General features: G+C 37.5%; 3 protein-coding genes, 1 non-coding gene and 4 pseudogenes across 4 annotated transcripts; 6 read left to right on the top strand and 2 right to left on the bottom strand.

Annotated features, from left to right (window-relative positions):
• The first annotated feature begins 371 nt into the window (after positions 1-371).
• Positions 372-838, top strand: LOC125599961 (annotated as a pseudogene).
• Positions 839-1,815: 977 nt separating this feature from the next.
• LOC125599960 lies at positions 1,816-2,920 on the top strand (annotated as a pseudogene).
• Positions 2,921-8,144: 5,224 nt separating this feature from the next.
• LOC125599959 lies at positions 8,145-10,002 on the top strand (annotated as a pseudogene).
• A 2,267-nt stretch (positions 10,003-12,269) lies between these two features.
• Positions 12,270-12,353, top strand: TRNAY-GUA. Its single transcript is given in 2 exon segments — positions 12,270-12,306; positions 12,318-12,353. It is a non-coding gene; the product is annotated as a tRNA-Tyr (tRNA).
• A 1,419-nt stretch (positions 12,354-13,772) lies between these two features.
• LOC125599965 lies at positions 13,773-15,626 on the top strand (annotated as a pseudogene).
• Positions 15,627-18,593: 2,967 nt separating this feature from the next.
• LOC125599962 (pentatricopeptide repeat-containing protein At2g36240-like) lies at positions 18,594-20,260 on the bottom strand. Its single transcript, XM_048772958.1, has one exon. The coding sequence runs from the start codon at positions 20,178-20,180 to the stop codon at positions 18,681-18,683; it is 1,500 nt and encodes a 499-aa protein (XP_048628915.1). The 5' UTR covers positions 20,181-20,260; the 3' UTR covers positions 18,594-18,680.
• Positions 20,261-20,698: 438 nt separating this feature from the next.
• Positions 20,699-22,427, top strand: LOC125599963 (1-(5-phosphoribosyl)-5-[(5-phosphoribosylamino)methylideneamino] imidazole-4-carboxamide isomerase, chloroplastic-like). Its single transcript, XM_048772959.1, has 8 exons — positions 20,699-20,924; positions 20,999-21,060; positions 21,126-21,333; positions 21,402-21,487; positions 21,576-21,677; positions 21,751-21,884; positions 21,974-22,022; positions 22,133-22,427. Exons 1-8 carry the CDS (start codon positions 20,801-20,803, stop codon positions 22,316-22,318), a joined length of 951 nt encoding a protein of 316 aa, XP_048628916.1. The 5' UTR covers positions 20,699-20,800; the 3' UTR covers positions 22,319-22,427.
• Positions 22,428-22,829: 402 nt separating this feature from the next.
• On the bottom strand, positions 22,830-23,937 carry LOC125599964. The gene has a single exon (XM_048772960.1). It carries the CDS (start codon positions 23,858-23,860, stop codon positions 23,090-23,092), a length of 771 nt encoding a protein of 256 aa, XP_048628917.1. The 5' UTR covers positions 23,861-23,937; the 3' UTR covers positions 22,830-23,089.
• Between the last annotated feature and the right edge of the window lie 362 nt (positions 23,938-24,299).

The following is a 24,299-nucleotide window of genomic DNA, read 5'->3' as shown; positions in this document are numbered from 1 at the left end:
TTTTTTTCGTTCTTTATTTCTTCATATAACACCACCTTTAAATTATGGAAAAAAACTTAAAGCTTTTAAAAAATAAATCCTTTTCTTTCAGACAAAGCCAACCGAATAAACCCTATTTGTTTGTCTTTTTCGATTTTTTTGCTGTTTCGAAACTTCTTTTATAATAAAGATCATTTTGGCTCTGTTTTTTTGCTTGTACTCTTCTGCTTGGGTTTGCTCGGTTTCATTTCTTTTATCTTCTGTAAATGTGTTTTGTATTTCGTTTTTCAAACTTCATCATTATACTTACTGCATCATCATTACTTTATTTTTGTTTTCATTGTTGTGGTGGCTTTATCTTTTCTACTCTGGAAACCAAAAAAAGAGTATGATTCTTCTTCTGTTTGGGCATTGATTTTTATTTACAAGAAAATTGACATTTTTGGTGACAACGAAATAAATGCAGTCATAATTTTTGCTTAATTTAATTCCACATAAAACGTGTGAAGCTGCACAACCCATGTGGTGCTGCAATGATTTAACCTCAACTATAATCATAGCATAGAGCTTTAATAAATCAAACCTTCATATTCGTTCTTTTAGCTTTCACAGAGCAAGGTTTATCGAAATGGAGAGGCTAAACTCGAAGCTATACCTGCAAAACTGTTTTATGATAAGGAGAATGAAAGGTTGAGGAAGAAAGCTCAGATTCTGAACCAGGAGAATCAACAGCTCTCTTGGAGCTCAACAGAAGCTCTCCAAAACCAAGAACTCTAATGGATCAAATCAAGGAAGCAACAGCAATCTCTCTTCGTCAAGTTCTGCTTCGGACAATCCTGATTATGCAGCAAACTCTTAGGACAAGAATTGGATATGGTAGACCGGAAAATCATCATGACCCTCCCAGCTCAATTAGAAGAACCATATTATCTTATTTCTTTTCTTTATTAGTGTAATATTAGAAAATGGTTAGTGGTGTTATTAAGTTATCAACTATTTTTATTGTTGTTTAATTTTATTTTAATTTGTGGGTTCTTCTAGTTTATTTACTACAAAAAGGAAAGTGTAGTGTCTCTCTGTCTATCTTCTCAGAGGGATATTTTACTTTTGTTTCCATTTATTGTTAATTAGATTTTCTTTGTTGCCTTTTTCATGTGGGGTTGGTTTTTTAGGATTTGGTGGATTCTGGGACTACATTGTACTACCTTCTGATCTTCTCTTAAACAACCAGTATCTTTATTATTTATATTATTCTACATTTTCCTTTGTTTATATTCAAGAATTTGTTCACTACTTTATACATATTAGCTAAGAGATTTTTCGCACAATAAAAAAGCTAAGAGATTTATGACCTCAACCAGGTTTGTTGTCAAAGCAATATGTAATTGATAAGGAAGTATTGATAATGTATTTACATGAGGATAAGTATTGATAGTAACGATATAAGAAGATACTCAAGAAAGGGTTCAGTTAAAACATACGTGGTACTTACTCGTTGCTGGTACCATTTTTAATCACGTGGTCAATACTCGGGCTGATGTCTCAAAGCCTTTCTATATTTTATTATTTGGAGTTTCTTTTTAAAACTTGTACAATTGTACCGAAGCTGTCATTTTCTTCTTCTTTTAATTATTCATAATTATATTTTGTTACACCATAAAAAAAAATCAAGTGTTTATGAAAATTTACAGAGAGAGCTACGAATCTCGATGATACATAAATAGTCCTCTAAGTAATCATCATCATTCATCATAAACTCAGACTTGAAAAGTCAACTTTGAGATATACTATAATTTCAGAAAACTATTCCCATTTTATCATTATCCCGAAAATCTCTTTGGAAGATCATTGCACATCATCATCTTCTCACGTACAATTTGTTCAATTTCTATAATCATTACTCCTCTATTTTAAAAGAAAACAAAATAAAAATTCAATGCTCACTGGGCTGGCGGTGAGACCCATTGGGCCTTGACCAAAACTACTTAAAACTTATAAAGAGGCCATTATAGTAATTTCAAGTAGGTGATACACGATGCATAGTATTTTATGAATTGACGAAACTACCCTCAGGCACCTTCTTCTTTGTACGCGAAGTCGTCTAATGAAAAATTGAACCCTAATTTCGATTTCGAGATCTCGAAGATGACGAAGGACTTCGCGATTCCACCAGTGGTCTTCCCCTCCGGCGGATCCACCGCCAACCCCAACGTCCAGCAACGACGCTTCCCCGCCGCTCCCTTCCAACTCCCCGCCCCTCCTCCTCCGCGATCCCTTTCATGTCCTTCGACATCGGATCCGCCGCCGCCGCCTCCTCCGCCGCCCCGCGGGACCGTTCACCGGGACCTTAAACTCATCCGCATCCTTCGGAGGAGGAGGCTCCTCCTCCTTCGAGGACGAGGAGCCGCTCCTCGACGAGCTCGGGATCCACCCCGATCAGATCTGGAAGAAGACCAGATCCATCCTCAACCCGTTCCGGATCAAACCAAACCGTCCACCACGACTCGGATCTATCCGGCCCGATCTTCCTCTACCTCGCGCTCTGCCTATTCCAGCTCCTCGCGGGAAGATCCAGTTCGGGGTGATCCTCGGGTGGATCGTGGTGTCGTCGATCTTCCTCTACGCGGGTGTTCAACATGCTCGCGGGGAGGAATGGGAATCTGAATCTGCACACGTGTACGAGTTTGGTTGGGTATTGTTTGCTTCCGGTGGTGATTTTGTCTGCTGTGTCGTTGTTTGTGCCGCAGGGAGCTGGGGCGGTTAGGTTTTGGTTGCGGGGGTGTTTGTGTTGTGGTCGACGAGGGCTTGCTCGGCGTTGGTTGTGTCTTTGGCTGATGGTGGGGAGGAGCATCTGGGGTTGATCTCTTACGCTTGTTTCTTGATCTATACTCTCTTCTCTCTTCTTTTATATTTTGATGATGATTTATTACGAAGTATTTGATAGTTTTTTTTTTAATCTAAAGTTTGTTTGATTTTGTGGTGGGAATAGTGGAGCGATGTGTAAAGGCTTCATGTTTTAATTTTAATTCAATGTTTGTATCTTTTTGACTTCAGGATTTTATATTTACAGAGTTTATTATTAATGTGTTTTGTGAAAGTGTATCTGAGTGAATGATCATCGGGATTTTACATGCGGTGAACTAATGGAGAAGAAGCTGTGTATTGAGAAGAGCTTATCTGCTTCTGTTTTAGTGTTTCTTTTGCCTTTTGATTTCCGGTTAGGAAGCTGTGGAGATGTGGTTTTAGATCCCAGTAGGAATGCTCGACACTGTTAGGAGGGATTTGCTTGAGTTGGTTTAAGTATTTTGGCTGTTTGGAACTAAGGCTTAGTCGAATGAAATGCTCTGATCATCCTCTGGATTGGTCTGTTCTCCGATTAGGTGTCTATAGGGAAGTAGAAGGAAAAATATTCTTGGCTTCAACATATTCTACTACTGTCAATCCCAGATTCTTGCCCTCCCTAAGAGTATTCGCTGTGTCATAAAAAGAGTTTTCTACTCGATCATGTTCTTTTGATGGAATTGCATTAAACAGCATATTGTTAGTTGACATCCGCGCAGAGATCAGAGTAAGGCAGGAGATCTTATCTTAACTTGTGTTTGGTCTGAACAGAGGGAGAGGGTTTAGTCGAAAACTTCATTTATATATAGATCAAAAGAGAAAGAAGGAACATAACCCATCTCTCTCTCTTCTATGATATATCCTTTGAGCCCATCTCTATTCTTAAAGCGTCTCTTTTGTATCTCTTCCAACAATTTTTTTTCCAGAAGAAGTCATGAGAGCTGAGGATCAGACAATCTTAAGTAGTGAAGGATATGTCCAAATCTAATCAACAACTGATCATATTGATCATCATCGTGACACATGAATCCCTTAATCCTCCTCTTGCCACGAAGAGAAACCTGTAATATGATCAAATAACTAAGTTTAATAGATCACTGAATTAAACCCTATTAAGAAACTAAACATGTTTACAGCGCATCGTCTTCTTGATTTGTTTTATTTTCAATCTAGATATACAAACATGCATGCGTTCTACATACTAGATCTTTCAAAGGATTCATTATCAATATCACAAATTGGTTTGATTACTTGTAAGTTCTATCTCTACAGACCAGAAGCCGAGGTCATAGCTCTATCTCCTCAAGTCACTTTTGGCCACAAACCGCTTCCTCTGCGAGATATGTAAAAAGGTTTCAAAAAGACCAGAATCTACAGCTTCACCGTCGAGCACAATCTCCATGGAAACTAAAGCAGAGGACGAGCAAATAAGTAAGAAAACGAGTAGATGTGGGTCCGGAGAAGAGATGTGTTCTTCACTATCGCACAAGTGAATTCGGTGACCTTACTTCTTTGCTCGGAAACATGGGGAAAAGAAGTGGAAGTGCTAGAAATACTCCAAGAGATGTGATGTCTTATTAGGGCATCCAACCTAAACCTATTTTTTACTTTATTATAAAATCAACCATCTAAACCAAAACTTACTCTATAATACAGTTATACTGTTCTAGTAAAAATTATAGAAAAAAAAAATGTGACAACCTGTCTCGTGGATTCCACTCGTTCCGTGGATTCAGGCTGGCCCTGCAGAACACTGATCCTAATCTTTCATCTGTGAACTTTACTGACTCTCCCAAATAAGTTATTAGTGCGCTTGAATTACTCGAAATCCAACATTTCACTCTTTAATAGCCCTCCCACATGACAAGTTGTCACCAATTGATCAATTAAGTTGTTGCCAATCAACTGGTGACAATTTGTCTTCAGGGAAGATTGTTAAAGGATATCTTGGTTCGAAAAACACCAAGCATCAATAACCTACCTGAAGAATCTGTGAGGGCTCACATAAAAAGGATTAGGATCGTGCTCTACAAAGCCAGCTTGGGATCCACATAAGAGGTGAGATCCACGAAACATGTTGTTACAAAATAGATTTGGGTTGGAAATGGTCTTAGACTTGGTTTATTTTGGAGTTACTGTTCTGTTTTCTACACTGAGAAAATATTAACGGGTCTATGACATGCAGACAGAAGCTACATAACAGAATTAAGTTCCATGCTGCTAGTGTTTCTTTGTGTGAGCCAAGAAGCTGCGTAATTGATTTTAAGGTTTCATACATCAAGTGTTTCTCTGTGTAATTTCAAGAAGCTGCAAATATTCGCTTTTGCAAAATTTGTTTACTTGTGCAGAGACCCTCAGCTTGTTTCCTAGCTAATATTATAGAGATATATTTGGTTGTGGGTAGAGGGTTCAAGTACTGACTTAATCTTCCAAAAGGGTCCGAGTCCAACAGGATAAGTCATCCAATAGACTTGCTTCACGCTCAGAGAGATACTCAACTTTTGTTGTTTGCTTAGTTGTTAATTTATCACCAATGTAGCTCTGGTCTTATACCATATATTTGGCATGGATCGTTGTACTTGTAATAATTGTATTCAGTTCCATAAATATATAGGCAGGCCCTAACTTTAGATTTTGTGGAGGAGTAAAAAGAAAGAGCTGACTCTTTTGGAAAGTTGGTTGTGCTCTCCCACGTTTGTTGGTTTAGATGTTTTGATAATGTTCTTGGTTTCTTATAACACAACTTCACTTGTAGGTTTGAAAACTATAAAATTTCTCACTGATGATTTGAAAATAGCCAAAGAGCGTTGAATCGTCCAACATACCCAATATATTCATAGGAAATAACTAAAATGAGTTCCAAGAATGGGTAGTACTGACTAAATAGAAGAAGATATCTCAAATCCAAAGATATTCACAAGAAACAAAAGAGCTAAGTCTCAAACTAATACTTGTGTTTTTTTTTCACTATATGAGCTTCCCAAGCCTAACTCAGAATGATATAATGTCATGATTTGTATCGTTTATTCTTATATTTGTCTCCAATGCATTCATATCTCCCATCTTCCAAAGGTGTGCACTTAAATTGGGCTAAGAGTACAATGTGGCTAGAAGTTCAACGCTTAGATGGGAGACATGCGTTTTCATTCACTTCTTTTTGATCTAGTAACTCCATCAAGCTTTCCACACTCAGAAAATGCTCTTTTAAAAGACAAAATTATTTGTTAGTTCTGACAAGAAATATATAATGTAATGTGCGACACGATTACTTGAGTAGAATATGTAGTCAATCAAACATGTGTAGAATAGGTAATCATGACATGATGAGAGATCCTTGGTACTGATGGTAAACAATGATTAAGTAGAGTCTGTTCTTGTCTTGTGTGTATCCAACTCTACACCATTTGGGAGTCTTGAAAAGGCAGAGTAGGCACTCACCTTTTAGTACATTCAGTCTCATTTTCTTTGTCCTAGTACTAGAAATAAGTGGAGGCTAAGAGCTTGAAATATGTAATTACTTGAAAAAATTGTCAATTTGTGATCAAACTTTGTGCAAGATTCCCAAAGGATCATTAACAGACCACATCATCAATAGTATATAACTCATGGAAGTCAATTAGATGAAAATAATCAGAAAATTCTTGTGAGTTTCTCTACGTACTTTCTGGGAAATTTTTTATAGTTTCTCATTGTTGCTAGATTGATTCATATCAATCTTATCTAGTGAGAAGTGATTGTTGTTTTTATGAACATTTGATCTAATTTTATAGATTCTATGAAAAGATACGGTTTATCTGTATCATGGTGCAATGAGTTGATCTTCCTCTTTACATCAAGCGAATGAGAATCACTACTTTGCAAAGGAAAGTTTTAGTAATATATAACATTTGATGTATTGTCTCAAATAGGTAAGTGTGAGTCAGTCATACCTCCCAAAACCATGTTGAAACCGCCACACATGATGATAGGTAGATCTTTTGAAGTCTCATCAATTTTATATCCCTTTTTATAGTTTGTGAACATGGCAGAACATCACATCCTTCAACTCTTGTTTAACATCCAAACATGTGTTTACCTGATCACAAACCAAACTAATGGTTAAATTTTAAAAGTTACAAGCAAGTAGAATAAATAAACCAACAATGTTCCATGAGAAGACAAAGAACTCTCACCACACATATTAGTTGGCGTGGACCAACTGGTTGCTTATTGCCAAAATTCTGCTGTAAAAGTACTATTTTGGCAACACTATCTTGAGTGATAAGAATAAAAACTGGAGTTAGCTACTCAAATTAAAAAATTAACTCTCAAATAATATTCTCAAAATACCTTGACCAATCACTTAGTAGCCTCAGAATCATAATCATGCAGAGGCTTGTTGAACTCAGTCTAGTGGCTACACTTTCTAAACTGAAAATTTTATAGATCTGAAGATCACAAAATTTAATGACTCAACTGAATCTGAACTAGACGAAACCTAGCTAGTCCGGTTTGAACTAGTCATGAAGAATTAGTTTGAAATTAAATACGATTGCATTGAATTCAAATGTTAAACTCCAATTCCTGGTGAAAATGTAGTTTGTGTTATAATTCATATTTATCATTATCGAAACTAAATTATTAGTTATTTGGATTGTTAGTATAAAGATTTCATGGTGATGGTCATGGAGAAGGTACACCTAACACGATTCATTGTATAAAGCATGTTAATTGGTAAAGTATGTTAATTAAATAACTAAATTTAACACTATTACTATTTTATTAGAATTTAGTTATTTTAATTATATTTAATATTTTAAATGTTTGAACCAATTATAAACAAATACAAGAGTTATATCTTCGTTTCTCAGTCCTATATTTGTGTTACCAAAATTGTTTTTTTTTTGTATGTGTGTGAAAATGTGATTTCACCTCTTTGCTGAGAATCTAAATATTGTAAATAATTTCCACAACAAAAAATTAAATTCAAATGGTGGAGTATCTACTAGATATTCATTTACTACTAAGCTAGCGAAAATTGTTAGCTTATATATCTTAGGTACACCAATCACATATAATTTATAATTTATTAGTTAATTATTATATAATCTTTTATATTATAAAAGCTGTCACGGGAATTCACACATGTATTTTTGTAAAAATATAAACGTCACGATACGAACGCTATACCCCACATATTTGAAACTGATATGCACCTAACCATATTCATGTTTGAGTTTGGTAACTTTGTACATTTTTTTTACACATTTTACAGTTTTTGGGGTCTTATTTTCTATTTACAAAATTTTGTTTAACTGTAGGGATGATGGTAACTATTTTTTATCTAGAATCGCGGCAATAGCAATCAACGGATGACGTGGATTAAGCAGATTCACATCTCATTCCTATTACAGTGGGTTAACCAAACAACCAAGAAACGACCAAATCTGCTAAAGTTGAAAGTAAACTTGCGTTTATTACAAGACCCAACTACTTCTTTCACTTTCCAGCTACTTTTCTCTCTCCCTCTGTTTTCTCTCTGCTTCTCTCTATCTGGCCAATGGCTACTGGATCGACAGATTCCGCCAGCTCCCGCTCCTCAGGTTCGACATCTTCTTCTTCTTCCATAATATTTAGTTTCTACTTTGCAGCAATCAGATAAAGGTTCCAGAATAGGGTCAGGCTGATGAAATGAAATGAAATGAAATGATGATTAAGATTGTTGAATTTAATGAAATTTCGTTTCATGAAATGTCATCCTATACAAAAGGAAAGAATCTCTCAAAAAAAAAAATGAAGAAGGCAAAACATAAGCAATTAGTAAATCTAACGATGAAGATTCGTTTGATATATTTTACAGTGGGTCCTGCCCATTTTTGTGAATTTTGATTGATTATTATTTTTAGTTCATCATTTGCCAATTATTTACACAGAGATATTAATTTTATATTCCAAGAATATTTGTTTAAGGTGTCTGATTAAATGCGCATGACTTTGAGTTCTCTACTTGGTCATAAAAGACTTCACTCTAAGATTCATTGAGAAACAATGTCTGTTTTGTCCGAATCTTTGATGTACAGGTGTTCTCTACAAGCTGCTGGTCGTGTTCTCTGTCTGCATAGCTACTTCCACTTACCAAGCACTCCAACCTCCTCCTCCAAAGCTATGCGGCTCTCCTGGTGGTCCATCTGTCACAGCACCAAGAATTAAACTTAGAGACGGAAGACTTGGCTTACAAGGAGCACGGTGTTCCCAGAGATCAAGCTGCCCGTAAAATTGTCTTTGTCCATGGATCCGATAGTTGCAGGCACGACAATGCATTCGCTGCTCTTCTTTCACCGGTACTACAACTCTTCTACTAGTTTCTGTTTCGTACATTCAGTTTACAGATCTTAACTTAATTTAGAAATCATATGAATGTTTGTAGGATATTAAGGAGGGACTAGGTGTGTATATGGTTTCATTTGATAGACCTGGTTATGGAGAGAGTGATGCTGACCAAACCGTACTCCCAAAAGCTTGGCTTTGGACATAGAGGAGCTTGCTGATCAGTTGAGTCTAGGGACTAAGTTCTATATAATAGGGTACTCAATGGGAGGACAAGCTACATGGGCATGCCTTAATACATTCCTCACAGGTAACACACATTGTTTAATGATGGCATTATTGAAAGGGAATGATTTTGAGATGATGTTTTTGGTTCTTTAGGTTAGCTGGAGCAGCTCTTGTAACTCCAGTGGTGAACTACTGGTGGAAGAGCTTTCCATCAGACATCTCAAACGAAGCTTATAATCTACAACCGAAAAACGACCAATGGGCGGTTCGTGTTGCACACTATGCTCCTTGGCTTACTCACTGGTGGAACTCTCAGAAATGGTTCCTTGGATCAAGTGTTGTGACCAGAAACCTCGGTTTGTTGTCTAAATCTGACAAAAGATCCTCTTCAAGATTGGTGCTGCAGGGAGGCCACATGAGGTGTAATATATAATACAAACATTCTTTATCTTATTCACATATTCTCATTTGATCAATATCAAAGTATCTCTGTAGGCACAAATAAGGCAGCAAGGGACACATGAGACTGTGATACGTGACATGATTGTTGGTTTGGAAAATGGGAGTTCGATCCAATGGAGCTGGAGAACTTGTTCCCTAACAAGGAGGGATCAGTGCACTTGTGGCAGGGAGATGATGACGCTTTAGTACCTGTGACTCTACAACGTTACGTTGCTAAGAAGCTGCCATGGATTCATTACCATGAGATCCCGGAGCAGGGCATATGTTTCCTCCTTTTTCCGGGTATGGTTGATAACATCGTTAAGACCTCTTAACCAACGAAGAAAGTCAAGAACTAAAAATAGAGTCATCTTCTCTCTCTCAGAACAATGGGGTGTTTGGTTTGTGACATGAGTTGCTATGAAGTACTTTGAAACAACTAGAGAGATTCATGAATATCTCAAATTTCTTAGTAGATCTTTTGATTACTACTAATTTACTTTGTTGGTGATCTTTTTACCTTTTTAGTGTGATTTATTGATGAATACTACTTACTATATATCGCAACAATACAACGTGGAATGTGACCGTAGAAAACAAGGTGTACATAAAACCAGTACAAAAAAAAAACAAGGTGTATATAATCCCCTATATATTAATAGAGGAACATTTGAAAAGTTATAACCTGAAGTTTGTACTAATTAAAATAGCTCCTTAGGTGTCAAGCAATTAGAATGTTAATTAGGGTGACGTGTCAGCTGGAGAATCAATTGAGAAATTGGTGAGTCCATAATTAAATGCTAGAGAATGTTACTATACCTATCAATAGAAATATAATTTGGCTCATGTATAATAAATACGAGCATACACTAAAAACTATCAATGTATAATAATAAAACAAACGATCATACACTGAATTATAAAACAAGCATTTCATCCCTAATAAAAATGATCATACATTCAAGTTCATACTGTCAGTGCCCCCGTCTCCTTTCGAAAGTAATCCGTATGCTTCTTAAGCTTTTTTAACTCAGAACACTTTGAAACAAGATGTCATGAACAAAAATTAGTTAACCATAGAACTGTCGAGACATAACAATGTTGATTGTTAAGTATGAAGTTATATGTTGACTTAAGAAGCTTTCGTCTCTGTAACCAATTGAAGCTATGTCAATAATGTTCTGTAATTACGGAGTTTTGAAAAAGTTCAAGATGGTGGCCGGTTTATAATTTTAATTAGAACCGATCAGTATTGAAATAAGACATTCAGTACGTATAAAATTTAATTGTCGCAAACCAGGATTTTGACTTGATTTATGGAAAATTATATTGAATATGCTTAAAACTTTTGTCCCAATGAAAGATTAAAAAATATAGGGGAATCACTTAGGAAAACTAATATGTAATAATAAGGGTATGATTTATCGTACAAAGTAGTTATATTTTCCTTTAATTAGTAGAGAAGATATTTTTACTCGATAGAGGGTTCGAAAAATTGTATCACGGCAAGTCCATAAGTCAAATGGAAAAACGTGCTCACCAAGGTTAAACATTCTAAAATTTTGAAGGAATTAAGGTAATGTTTAATAAGTGCACATATTAGATTTTTTGTTAATCATCAACACATCTCCTATATATTAATTGAGAAACATTTGAAAATATATAACCCCAATTTTGTAATAATTAAAAAAAACTTCTTGCTTATGTGTCAATCAATTAAGTAGTTAATTAGTTCTACGTGTCATCCTCAAATTAAAATTGAAAAACATGTTAGTCCAATTCGATTTTTATATCTCACTAGAAACATATAATACCAACTATATGATATTAACTAAAGCAAGGAAAACCATTATTATATCGAAGAAAAAGGAGAAAAATATCGAAGATAGATAGGATTGGCACGTAAACGTAAACTTCTAATAACCTTTATTAACTTTTAAATTGCTAAATCATGATATAAAACTGAGCTGACATAGTTTTATTGTAACCAAATAGTAGGTATGAGATTTTTTATGCGATAAATAATTTTTGACTAAAATATTTTTAAAAATGAGATCAGTTCATTAGTAACAAATTATGTAATTAACAAAAAAAGTTAAAAAATTGTTTAAGAGCCAAATATATTAATTCGATCAATATTATAAATTTTGTTTCCATACAATATTTCTTAAATAATTTTCATATAAATTTACCCTGCGTAAGGCGCAGGTCTTATCGTAGTTGGTAGTAATCGTTAGACCAAAAGCTACAGTTAGAGATCGTTTCGTCTTCTTTTACTTTGACAAATAAGAAAAGAAGTTCTATTCGTTTTCGTAAGGAAAGATGAAATAATAGTAATTATGTGGGCCCAAAAAAAATTGGACCTTGTTTCTTGATTTTTGTTTCTACTGTTAAGGGCCTAGAACGTGTGTATGGACAATGGCCAAGAACTAGCTAAACGAATATAATAATAGAATAGGCTCTACTATCAGCAGCCGACCTTAGCTCAGTTGGTAGAGCGGAAGACTGTAGTAGGTGCTGTAATCTTTAGGGCGCTGGTTCGATTCCGGCAGGTCGGATTTCTTTTTCCAAATATTTTTATTTATTTTTGAACAGATAATTCATGTGCGCTTGGAAGCGGATGTTCGAAATGGAAACATGTTTTTTTTCAGATAATTCATATTACGTGTTGTTCGATGTATACTTTTATATCAGTTTCTTAACTCGTAATCCAGTTTCCTCACGTGCTATGCTGACAAAAGAATCCAGTTTTGACGTAAATTAACATTTAGTTGTAAGGAGTTACACGTGTCTATCCACAAAGACGACACTCCAAGAAACAGTAAGACAACACGTGTATCATACGTGTCGACGTAGCCGAACCGATTCTTTGCCTCTGATCTTGAGCCTAGACCTGGACTTCTCTATGTTTCCATCTCTTTGAAATCTCATTGGTCAAAGAGATAACTTTAGACAAAAGATGTTTAACTTCACGCCACTGCTCGTAGGTCCCACGCGCCACCCTTACTCACGGTGAATATAAATATATCATCTAACCTCTTTTACCGCCCCCCTCAACAATTTATTTCTTTCTCTCTCTCCTTTCCAACACCAAACACACAAGTTTCCAGTAAAAAAAATCTCTCTCGTCTTTGAATCTATGTGAAGGAGGAGAACCTCCAAGAAACAGAAAAAAAAAGTAGTTTCTCATCTTTTTCCGGTGGTGGAGAAACACTGAGCCACCGCTTTTGGGAGACAGATTTAATTTTCAGGTTCTCTTTCAGTTTTTATAGTTATTTTTCTCCTCAAGATCTTGAGGAATATGTCGGATTAAAAAATTTAGAGAGTTATTTTTATTAGTTTTTAGCTAATTTAGCTAAATATCTTTGATTTAACAGATTATATAAGATTGTTTAGGTGTTTGTTTGCTTTACGGTTCTTCTCTGCGAATAAAAAATATTTTTTATTTATTTATAAAGTGGAATCATCATGAAAGAAAGTGGTACTCACCCTCAGTAATAATTGTTTCATTTTTTGTATTAGATTAAGCTCTAAACAAATATCAACGTTTTAAAAGAAATAAACCAAAACTTATGTTTTGTCTTGTTGATAAGTTGGCTTAATGCGGGGGTATTATTCCTCTTTCGGAAACGGAACCTTTATTGAAATGAGAAATTATTAGTTTGTTTATTGCTAAATTTAGTAGTCGCTTGTCGCTGTCATGATGTAGACCGTTCTTCTTTATTTCACGTGGACCGTCTTCAATACCATAGAGATTCTTTTTTATATTAAACCTTTTCTCATGTAACATTGAAGTGATTCGCATCTATAAATCTCCACTACTTTACTAGATGTACCCGTTCAAAACTTAAAACAAATATCTCAGGAAATATTATTTTTTTTTAACTTTTTCATTAAATTGTGGTCCTTTGAGCATTAATATAGCATAAAAAGATTGTAATATCCATATGCGAAATCTTGACGTTGTTTGTCTGCAGCTGGTAGATGGTGAGCAGAGAAACAGAGATGATGTCTGAACGAGAAGTAGAAACATCGACGGCGCAAGCAAGACAAAATGGAGGAGCTGGTGAGGAGGAGGAGGAGAGAATCATCCTTTTCTTCTTTGGGAAGACAATCCTCCATCTACTCATTGACACTCGACGAGTTCCAACACGCTCTCTGCGAGAACGGCAAGAACTTCGGGTCCATGAACATGGACGAGTTCCTCGTCTCTGGCAACATGAACATCGACGAACAAAACGCTGAGGAGAATCAACAACAATCACCATCAGCCGCACTTCACATCCCGTTCCACCGAGTCATAACGGTTTCAACAACAACAACAACGTGGAACCGAGAGCGGCGTCTTTAGTGGTGGTGGTGGCTCCTCAGGTAACCAAGGGGTTAATAAGAAGCCAGGGATAGCTAAGCAGCCGAGCCTTCCACGACAAGGCTCGTTGACACTTCCGGCTCCTCTTTGTAGGAAGACTGTTGAAGAGGTTTGGTCTGAGATACATAGAGGTGGCGGTAGTGGGGGGAGACAACAGCAACGGACGTAGTACTAGTAGTAGTAACGGTCAAAACAATGCTAATAACGGCGGTGGTGAGAGTGCAGCTAGGCAACCAACGTTTGGGGAGATGACACTTGAGGATTTCTTGGTGAAGGCTGGTGTAGTTAGAGAGCACCCTACTAACCCTAAACCTATGTTAACCCGACCCCGACTAGTGTTATACCGGCATCTACCAGCAGCAACAGCTTTACGGCGTGTTTCCAGGAGGCGGTGATCCTTCTTTCCCGGTGGGTGTAGGTAGTGACCCATCTGGTTATGGTAAAAGGGCAGGAGGAGGTGGGTATCAGCAGGCACCACCGGTTCAGTCAGGTGTTTGCTATGGGGGTGGTGGCGGGTTTGGAGCGGGTGGCCAGCAGATGGGGATGGTGGGACCGTTAAGCCCTGTGTCGTCTGATGGGTTAGGACATGGGCAAGTGGATAACATAGGAGGTCAGTATGGAGTTGATATGGGAGGGTTAAGGGGAAGGAAGAGAGTAGTGGATGGTCCAGTGGAGAAAGTAGTGGAGAGAAGGCAGAGGAGGATGATCAAGAACCGTGAGTCTGCTGCCAGGTCTAGAGCAAGAAAGCAGGTTAATATTGTAATCATTTATGTCTATGAATGTTCATATTAGCATAAAAGCTAATTTGTTGTTATGATTGTTCTGAAGGCATATACGGTGGAGTTGGAAGCAGAACTGAACCAGTTGAAAGAAGAGAACGCTCAGCTAAAACATGCATTGGTATTTATTGATCTTGATTTTGTTGAAAGACTTTATTCCTTCTTGTGACAATTGGTCTTTCTTTTGGTTTTGTTTCAACAGGGAGAGTTGGAGAGGAAGAGGAAGCAACAGGTAATAGCTAATTACCATTTCTTGGAACTAATATGTTGTGTCTGAGAAGCGCTACAATCATCGTTGGTTTTTATGGTTGCAGTATTTTGAGAGTTTGAAGACAAGAGCACAACCTAAAGTGCCAAAAGTGAGCGGGAGATTACGGACATTGATGAGGAACCCGAGTTGCCCTCTCTGAACAAACAAACAAGCAGTAGAAGATGAAGACGGTGTTGGTAGGTTGGTTTGTTTTGTCCTTTTGAGGAATGAGATAATAAAATTATCTTTTACTTTGATGCTTTTATGTGTTGAGAGCTGTTCCTTTGTCAACAAGAAAGTGATTCTCTGTTTCAACATCATAAAATCTTTAGAGAATATGACAAGTGTTATGTCACTAGATTTATTACAATCCTTCCCAAGCAACTGTTTCTGTTTGTATTTTTATCTGGTTAGTACTCGAATGTGACAACTACTCTTGGTCCAAAAAATCAATGATTACTCCTTGGTCAGCACTCAAATTCCCACACGCGATACTTACATCTACTTGAAAACAACAAACACGCTCAGATACAACAGAACAAGTGCAGCAGTGGTTACTGCAGTAACTGGAACCGCAACAGTAATACTTCCGCGGGAGAGTTTCCGGGATATCACTTTGCATAACTTGTCAGCTTCTTTGTAAAGAGAAGCTTTCTCTTTCAGTGATGCCTTTTTTGTTCTGAGAAAACGTGCACAAGTGAAGATCAGAGATGAAATCAAGAGTGGAGTTAGACGACTAATAGGCATTACCTTTAGCCTGAAGCTCTTCATAGTGTGACGGAGAATGACAATATCACTCGGTGATGATGGTAGTTTAAGGGAATGATCCTTCCAACTTTTATATTCTGCTTTATAAACACTATCCCAGTGCCTCCAGCAATCAACGTTTCCCATCAGACACCAGATAGCGATTGCTCTAGCATCCTTGGCTAAAACAACAGGCATTCCTTCTCCAGCTAATAATGTCAAAGAAACCATGAACAACTGTTGAATGAATTGTTTCATTGCATCGGTTGATGATATTAATATTGAATGATCGATCCAACGGTGTACAAGCTGTTGAAGAAGATAAACACTAGCGTTTGGATTCATTTTATTGATATAGCGCCAACACTTCCAGCAAACAGCATTTTCGGTCAGAAAACCCAAAGCGATTGTTTCGGATTCCTTGGCCAGAACAGGATTTCGTGAAGCAACATATTCAAGAAATCGCTAGATGGTAGCTAGACGCTTTATTTGAGATTATTGATTAGGCTACATATAAATCATTCTGAAAAAAAAATGTTTTATTTATGTATGATTTGCTGACTAGACTAAAAATCAAGGTTTTGTTTTTGTTACTAAAAGTAATAATACCTTTTTACCAGCTAGTTTTGAATGAATCTGTCCTTTGCATGGGTTGATGGTAGTAGGGGGGGGGGGGGGGGGTGATATTCCTCTACAAGTGTCCTGAGAAGATCAAGACTAGCTTTCATATATTTTTTTAAGAGACAGTGCCAGTGCTGGAAGACGAAATCCTTGTTTTTGGTCAGATACCAGATAGTAGTGTCCATTACAAGTTTCCAGCAAGTTATTAATTCGCCATAACTACTATATGTTTGGCCAAAAAACCCACTAAAAAGCAACTAGAAAAAATTGAAATTGTCAACCTATTCATTTTGGACAAGAAAGATTTTATTCAGTTCAGTTCGCATTGTTGATATTCTTCTTCGCGCAGAAAGATGACGCTTTTTCATGAGAACAATTGCGACAACGTAACCCTTGATTGCCTCACGCGAGTACCAATCCAATACCACCGGACCGACGCTTTTACTTCACGTGGTCTTGATTTCATTCTTTGATCGGAAATTATCTTCAAGAGGCGGTCAGAAGAAGGTCTGAAGGAGCTGATGGTGTACATATGTTTAGGCGACAACAACTCTACTAAGCCTACGCATAGTAGTTGGTTTTGTTCGGAGAAGAAACCTGAGAAGACCACTATTTTGTCAGGTTCTGGCTGATGAATTACTCTGGTTTGATGATGAAGCTGGTGAATGGAGAAATGTTATAGGAGGAGAAGAAATGTTTCTGCTAACATATTTGATTTCAGAGTCAAGAGGTTCCCACTAAGTGTGGTTGATTCTGGTGCTACACAGGTAGTTTTTACTCTTTGATGTTCTATAGTTTTTATAAAAGTATTGGTTTTATCATATATAGTTTGCTGCACAAATGTCGACCAACAATAAAATTGATTTATCAAATCTTCGTTTACGTTGCATATTTTCCGATTGTATATCTAATCAAGTGTATGCCTACCTTCACCTTCATTTTGACTCTCGATTTTGGAGATTCCTTGTATGATGTGTCTTTTGCCATTTATATGTTTTCAATCATTTTTTTCTATATGTTTAGTTATTGTTGTCTTTAATTTTTTTCTTATTTATGTGTGTGTTTTATTTACTTATGTTTAGTTATTGTTGTTTCACTTCAAGTCTTTGGTTTTGTAACTTGCATGTGGCAATCTTATAATGTTGTAGGTTTCTACAGATAACTAAGCCATACGTTCATTCATATGACCAGTCAAGTCAACGTGAAGGTTGGAATGAGATGGGTTTGTGTATGTGTGATTTTGCTAAGAAAGACTTAATTATGCGTACGTATAAAAAAAAGGTTGGTAGTGTGTAATCCAGATGGGGTTAGCTTTATATCTATGATAGTATCTAAATAAAACAAATGCGCACATTTGCTTTCAGAACCAGCGAGACATGTCACGCCTTTTTAACCCTCTATGGCTCTATTTAGTATTTATAGTAGTGAGTTTATGTTTTCCATCACCTGAGTCCAGAAGTTGCAGCCCAAGAAATAACAGAACCAATGGGACCACAAGTTCATATATTTATATCAACCAAGCCTTTCCCTTGATCTGGATGTTCCAAGAGAAAAGTTGTGGATGCCACGGTTTGTACAATGGCTACATCTTTCTAGTTGCTATCAAAATCACGAAATACTCGGCAACCCAAATTTATCTGTAAACGACACAGCAAAAATAAAAATTGACTCAAGTGACCCAATATTTTTTTTTTAAACTGACATTGATTAGTATAGATAAGGAATCAGACAAGAGTAAAGTGAATCATTTACTAGTTTCGTGTAACTTTAAATGTTGTAGACAAAGCAAAGTAATGTCTCATATTTACATGAACAAGAAAAATTACAGTTTTTTTTTCTATTAAAAACTCTAATAAAAGGAGATTTTCTCTACAAAGCAAAAAAAAAAAAAAGAAAAAAGAGTGAGACTTTGCTTTTCGTAACAAAAGTGAGCCTCCTTGTCTGAATTGGTTTTGGCTTTTGGAGATTGTTATCGTTACAATTCATACCTAATCTCTCTCTAGTCACAATTAAATTATTATGAGACCTCTACTATATAACTTGGTTTCCATTTCATATCTCATTTTCTTCAAAATCAAATGTGTTTGACATATTCCTTTGGCCGAAGAAGTCACACTGGTTAATCTAACCGGACTTGCTTCTTTGAAAATTTTCCACCTGTGGACAAACCATCCATCAATCTATTATATGTAAAGATATCAGACAACATGTCTTTATCCAACATCTCATTCACCAAAACCTCTCCTTCCTTCCTTCTCCCTTCTTTCGAGAACCCCGAAACCAAAACACGGTACGTCGTCTCATCAGCCTCAAACCCTTTGCCTGTTGCCAACACTCTCAACCTGTTTGCATCCATCGAACGACCAGAATCACAGAGATCCCGAAGAAGCAAGTTAAACGTCACACTATCAGGAACCAAGCCTACATTCATAATCATCTTCTCCATAAACTCTGAAGCTTTCTCCGCTCTCCCTGATCTCCTCAACCCTTCGACGAGTGTAGTACAAGCAATCAAACACGGAGCTCCACCCTTATTCTTCCACACCTCCTCCACCATCTCCACCGCTCTATCCACTTTCTTATCTCTACAAAGCTTCTCAACTAAACTCCCATAATCAAACCCTTTAGGTAAAACCCTCTTCGCCGTCAGATCCATCACCAACCCAAAAGCATCATCAACCAAACCTTCTCTACACAACCCATCAACAAGAATCTCGCAAGTAGCTTCAGAGACTCCACAACCTAACTCAATCATCTCGTAAGCCATTCTAACACCTTCCTCAACCTTCCCCTTCCCTAAAAACCCTCTTATAATAGTATTGAAGCTAACCACATTAGGCTCACAACCTCTCTCCCTCATCTCCTTAAACACACCCAACGCCATCTCAAACTCACCGCTCCTGCAATAACCGTTGATGAGAATATTAAACGTACACGCATCGACCTTCACCATCCTCTTGTAAAACCCCAACGCCTTCTCCATATCACAACCCTTCTTCTTCACATACCCATTCAACACAGTGTTGTAAACTCCAACGCTTATCTTCCCATCGATCAATCTCTTCATTGTCTCAAACGCTAACAGAGCGTAATCCATCTTCCCAGCTCTGCAGAAGGCGTCGATCCCGGAACTGAATAAAGATTCGAGCTTTGGGCAAGAGAAGATCCCTGATGCGCAAGGGCAGGGGTTCGAGGCGATGAAAAGGAGGAGACGGTGGAGATCGGAGAAGCGGTGGGTGGCGGCGAGGGAACGCGACATCCAGAGGAAGGAGTCGTGGTCGTGGCGGAAGGCGTCGAGGGTGGAGGCCCAGGTGAAGACGGCGAAGTCGTGGTGGGCGAAGAGAGGGTGGTGGCGGAGGTGGGATCGGAGGAATTGGGTGAGGGATTTGGGGGTTAGGGATTGGTGGTGGGGGAGGTTGGATTCGAGGAAGGTGAGGAAGTGGGAGTGACGTGGAGATGGAGAGAGAGTGAGAGTGGGAGGGATTGGGGTGTTGTTGTTGGGAGGTTTGGGTGGAGGATGGGGTAAGCGGTAGATCTCGGGTGGCGGCGGGGATAGAGGGGCAGGGAGGTGTGTGGAGTTGGAGACGAGGTTGATGACGTTCTTCTTGTTCCACCGCATCACTCTGTTTTGTCGGAGAATTCCTAAAGATCGGAACTTTTTCGCCGAGTCCAGTTTAATCAAATCATCTCTGGTTATTGATAAAACCGGAATAAACCGAATTTCTAAGTTTGGGTATGTGATTCAGGTATTTGGTTAAGTTTAGGTCTGTTGTTTTGGCCTTTTGGGTATACATAGGATATGTTTTGATTTTGATAATAATTTAAATAAATATCGAGTTATTCATGCACAATATTAAATAATTTAAATATTTTTTTGCAAAACAGAATAATTTAAAATACAATTCTCTCATTTATGATAAAAAAATCACTGATAGTTTTTTTTAATGTTACCTTAAGAAATTTTTCTAATTTAAATTATTTTGACGAATAACTATTTTTCATATAAAATTAGATTTATAAATTGTATTTACAAAACTTGGATATTTCGATTTAGATATTTAAGATATGTAAAAATAGAAAATATTCTGTTATTTATAATTGTTCAGTTTGGTTCTGTTCCTAATATTTGAATTTGGTTAATTATTTTGGTTGGGTTAGTTTACCCATGCCACACGGCCCACACCTAATCACCAGAAGTAGAACCAGAAATTGCATAAATCTTCTTCACCTAATCCAAAGATGAGAACTTACAGCTCTCAGTTCTACTCCAATGGTGGCATCCCTTGTTTCCAGAAGAACCAGAGCTCTCTGTTCAACAAACATCCCAAACTCTCCGTACCACTGCTTTCCAAAAAGAAAAAACGTACGAACCTGGTTCTGGTTTATTTTATTTTATTTTTTTACGCAGTTTCTCAAATCTTTGATTATGTCTTGTAGGACCCTTGAGGGTGCAAGTAGTATCCGCTGTTCAGTTCAGACCTTGCATCGACATCCACAAGGTACTAAAAGCTGAATCCTTTTTTATAAAGCTCTCTGCTTGATTTTCATATCATTGTTCTTGAAGGGGAAAGTGAAACAAATAGTTGGATCCACTCTAAGTGACTCAAAAGAAGACGGTTCTGTTCTCGTTACGAACTTCGAGTCAGACAAATCCGCTGAGGAGTACGCAAAGATGTACAAAGAAGATGGGCTTACTGGTGGTCATGTTATAATGCTTGGAGCAGACCCTTTAAGCCAAGCTGCAGCTCTTGGAGCGTTACATGCTTATCCCGGTAATGCCTTTTTGGTGTGGGGTTTTGTTCTTACTGTTTGGTTTGATACAAGACGATGATGATTCTAGGCGGTTTGCAAGTTGGAGGTGGAATCAGTTCAGAGAATTGTTTGAGTTATATAGAGGAAGGAGCAAGTCATGTTATTGTCACTTCGGTAATAGCTCTCTTTTTTAATTTGTTATCATAGGGGATTGTGTTAGTTGTAATAATCATGTTTACTACTGTTGATGTTTTTTTTTCAGTATGTGTTTAACAATGGTAAGCTTGATCTTGAAAGACTGAAAGATCTTGTGAAGATTGTTGGGAAACAGAGATTGATATTGGACCTTAGCTGCAGAAAGAAGGTGATTGATTCTCCGGCATGTTTCATCTTCAGTTTGATGTTTTTATGACAAGTTTCATCCCGTTTTATAACAGGATGGAAGATACGCGATTGTTACTGATAGGTGGCAGAAGTTTAGCGACGTCTTGCTTGATGAGAAATCATTGGAGTTTCTTGGAGGGTTTGCAGATGAGTTTCTGGTGCATGGTGTTGATGTTGAAGGAAAGAAGTAAGCTTTTGTGTGTTTTCAGTGTCTTAAGAGTGGACTCATTTTGAATTAGTCAGTCAGTAACTGATCCTAATACTTGTTTTCTTAAGGCTGGGGATTGATGAAGAGCTTGTTGCATTGCTGGGCAACTATTCTCCGGTGAGTAACAAACACACATGGACGTGCTAGAAAGTCAGAGTCTTGATTGAAAATTTGATGTCTTTAGCTTTGGATTAGGGAGCTTAGATGTAGTTTTGACTTTATGACAGATTCCAGTAACTTATGCGGGAGGCGTGACGGTGATGGATGATGTAGAGAGGATCAAAGAAGCAGGAAAGGGACGTGTGGATGTAACAGTGGGAAGTGCCTTGGACATTTTTGGTGGTAATCTACCTTACAAAGATGTTGTTGCTTGGCATCATCAGCAACAAGAATCCTCTTCAGCACTGCATTGAAACCTCCATTTTAATCTGTTGATTTGTTTTATTTGTATAAGAGTATCAATTTTCAACTAATCTTTCTGAAAGAGTCAAGAATCCAATGATGATGAATACTTTTCATGAATTTTTCCATTGCTAATTTGACTTTGTTCAAATAGTATACTTGAAAAAAAAACTGAACTGTAATAGAAATAAATAGCCATAAATATGTGAATGGTTTTTTTCCTTGAAACATTTCAAATATCTAAAATCTTGTACAAATATCCGACTATCTAACTAGTTTGACTTTGCCTTCCAACTAGTTTGGTCTAGAGCTTAATCAATTTGGTTCTGAATATCTAAAATACAATAATATAGGTTGAAACAAAAATATAAATATAATTATATTTGAAATAATTAATTTAAATTATATGTAGATCAAATAACCTTCATCAATTTAATATTTTCTAAAAAGAATAACCCAAGACAATTTCGTTTATCTAAGAATAAATTATATGTAGATAAAAATACTTGACTGTTGCATAAATACCAAGGAAAAAAAAATCTACATTAAATACTAAACTCAAAACAAAGGCTCCCCATATAAACAATATACAAAACAGACACTTAGTTAGCACACAGTGTGGTGGGTAGGATTCACACCGCCTACGCGGTGCCGTGTTCCTGAAAAACGTTAACCACTTGCCACGTCAGCGCCAACGACTTTTCAAAACACACAACTAAAACGCTAAAACACAGGTCCCACCAAAACCAGGACAAAACAACCAATCACTAACATTACACTTGTCAACATCCACCCAACAAATCCCCTCTCCTTCCAGAAGCAAACCGGTTCATCCCACCCAAACCGGGCACCACAACCGGTTCAACCTCTTCCACCGGAAGCCGGCTCCTGATGTCGTCGCGTGCCATAATTGGCGCCGCGTGGGCCCCGTCTTTGCAGCCACCTCTGCTCCTGAAGATGGCTCTGAAACTCGCTAATAAACCGGGTTTCTTGACCCGGTTCGCCTTCTCCGGTCGAACCGATTTCTGACGGCGCATACGTCGGCTTCTTTCTCGTCTGGACCTCACCCTACCGGTGCAAGAGACTTTAGGAGAAGACGGTTCGAGCTGCGAAGGATCCGACTTCATTCTCGACCCGACCCGTTTCAAGAAGACTATGTTGTTCTTTTCCTTTTTGCCGCCGTTTCTCCGCTGCTTCGCCTCCTTTAAACAAGTGTTCTGCGGCTTCGGCAAACCGATGATGGACGCTTTGGAGCTGAGTAGAAACCGCTGAGAGCTCGGGTTCGAGTTGGGGTTGGAACTGATGTGTGCTGAGCTTCCTCTCTGTGATTCTTTGCGGTCGAAGAAGGCGTTGTCGGTGAGCCACTCGAGCTGAGCATCTTTGGTTATGTAATAAGATTCCGGTGGAAAATCAGCCGGACTCGCGGTGGAGTTTTTGTTGTAGTAAGGTTGAGTGTCCGGGTCATCGACGTAGGTGGACTCGCATGCGATCTTCCGGTCGGAACCACCGGCGCATACTGAAGAAACAAAAGCTTCGAGATCGACTTGGGGCATTGAGCTTGTAGAGACTAGAGAGAGATATATTGATTTTTAAAAAGAGGTGAAGAGACAATAGATGAGTATGGGGGCCTTTTATATTTACGAACAAGACACGATAGGCTCTACTTCATATTTTTTTTTTGTATTCTTATTAAAATGATTGTTCTTTTTCTTTGAGAAACCTGGGGCCTGAAATGTCGACGGAAAAATACAATAATCAATGATAGAATTGAGTAAAGATAATTAATTGTAAATTTTCGATATATTGGAATTGTTATTTGATAGGTCAATTCAAACGTATTTAAATCCTCCAAGTGTTTATACATGACTAGATATAAAATAATTGTAAGAAAAGAATATTTAAAATACTTCTAAATATCACTATAATTCTTTCAGTAATCCATGTTTATAATTAAACATCCATGTCAAATCAGTGACAGTGTTAATCTTTTTT

The sequence above is a fragment of the Brassica napus genome, unplaced genomic scaffold (genome assembly GCF_020379485.1).
Source record: "Brassica napus cultivar Da-Ae unplaced genomic scaffold, Da-Ae ScsIHWf_2076;HRSCAF=2727, whole genome shotgun sequence".
NCBI classification, from domain to species: domain Eukaryota; kingdom Viridiplantae; phylum Streptophyta; class Magnoliopsida; order Brassicales; family Brassicaceae; genus Brassica; species Brassica napus.
The sequence above is the reverse complement of the archived record's forward strand: the minus strand, read 5'-3'. Positions and strand labels throughout refer to the sequence as shown.

Excerpts from the sequence above, each read along its gene's own strand:
- LOC125599962 (XM_048772958.1), bottom strand. The coding sequence starts at position 20,180 with ATGCGGTGGAACAAGAAGAACGTCATCAACCTCGTCTCCAACTCCACA.
- LOC125599963 (XM_048772959.1), top strand. The coding sequence starts at position 20,801 with ATGAGAACTTACAGCTCTCAGTTCTACTCCAATGGTGGCATCCCTTGT. Across the intron at positions 20,925-20,998 it reads GCTTTCCAAAAAGAAAAAAC|GACCCTTGAGGGTGCAAGTA; the intron begins GTACGAACCTGG and ends TATGTCTTGTAG. Across the intron at positions 21,334-21,401 it reads AGCGTTACATGCTTATCCCG|GCGGTTTGCAAGTTGGAGGT; the intron begins GTAATGCCTTTT and ends TGATGATTCTAG.
- LOC125599964 (XM_048772960.1), bottom strand. The coding sequence starts at position 23,860 with ATGCCCCAAGTCGATCTCGAAGCTTTTGTTTCTTCAGTATGCGCCGGT.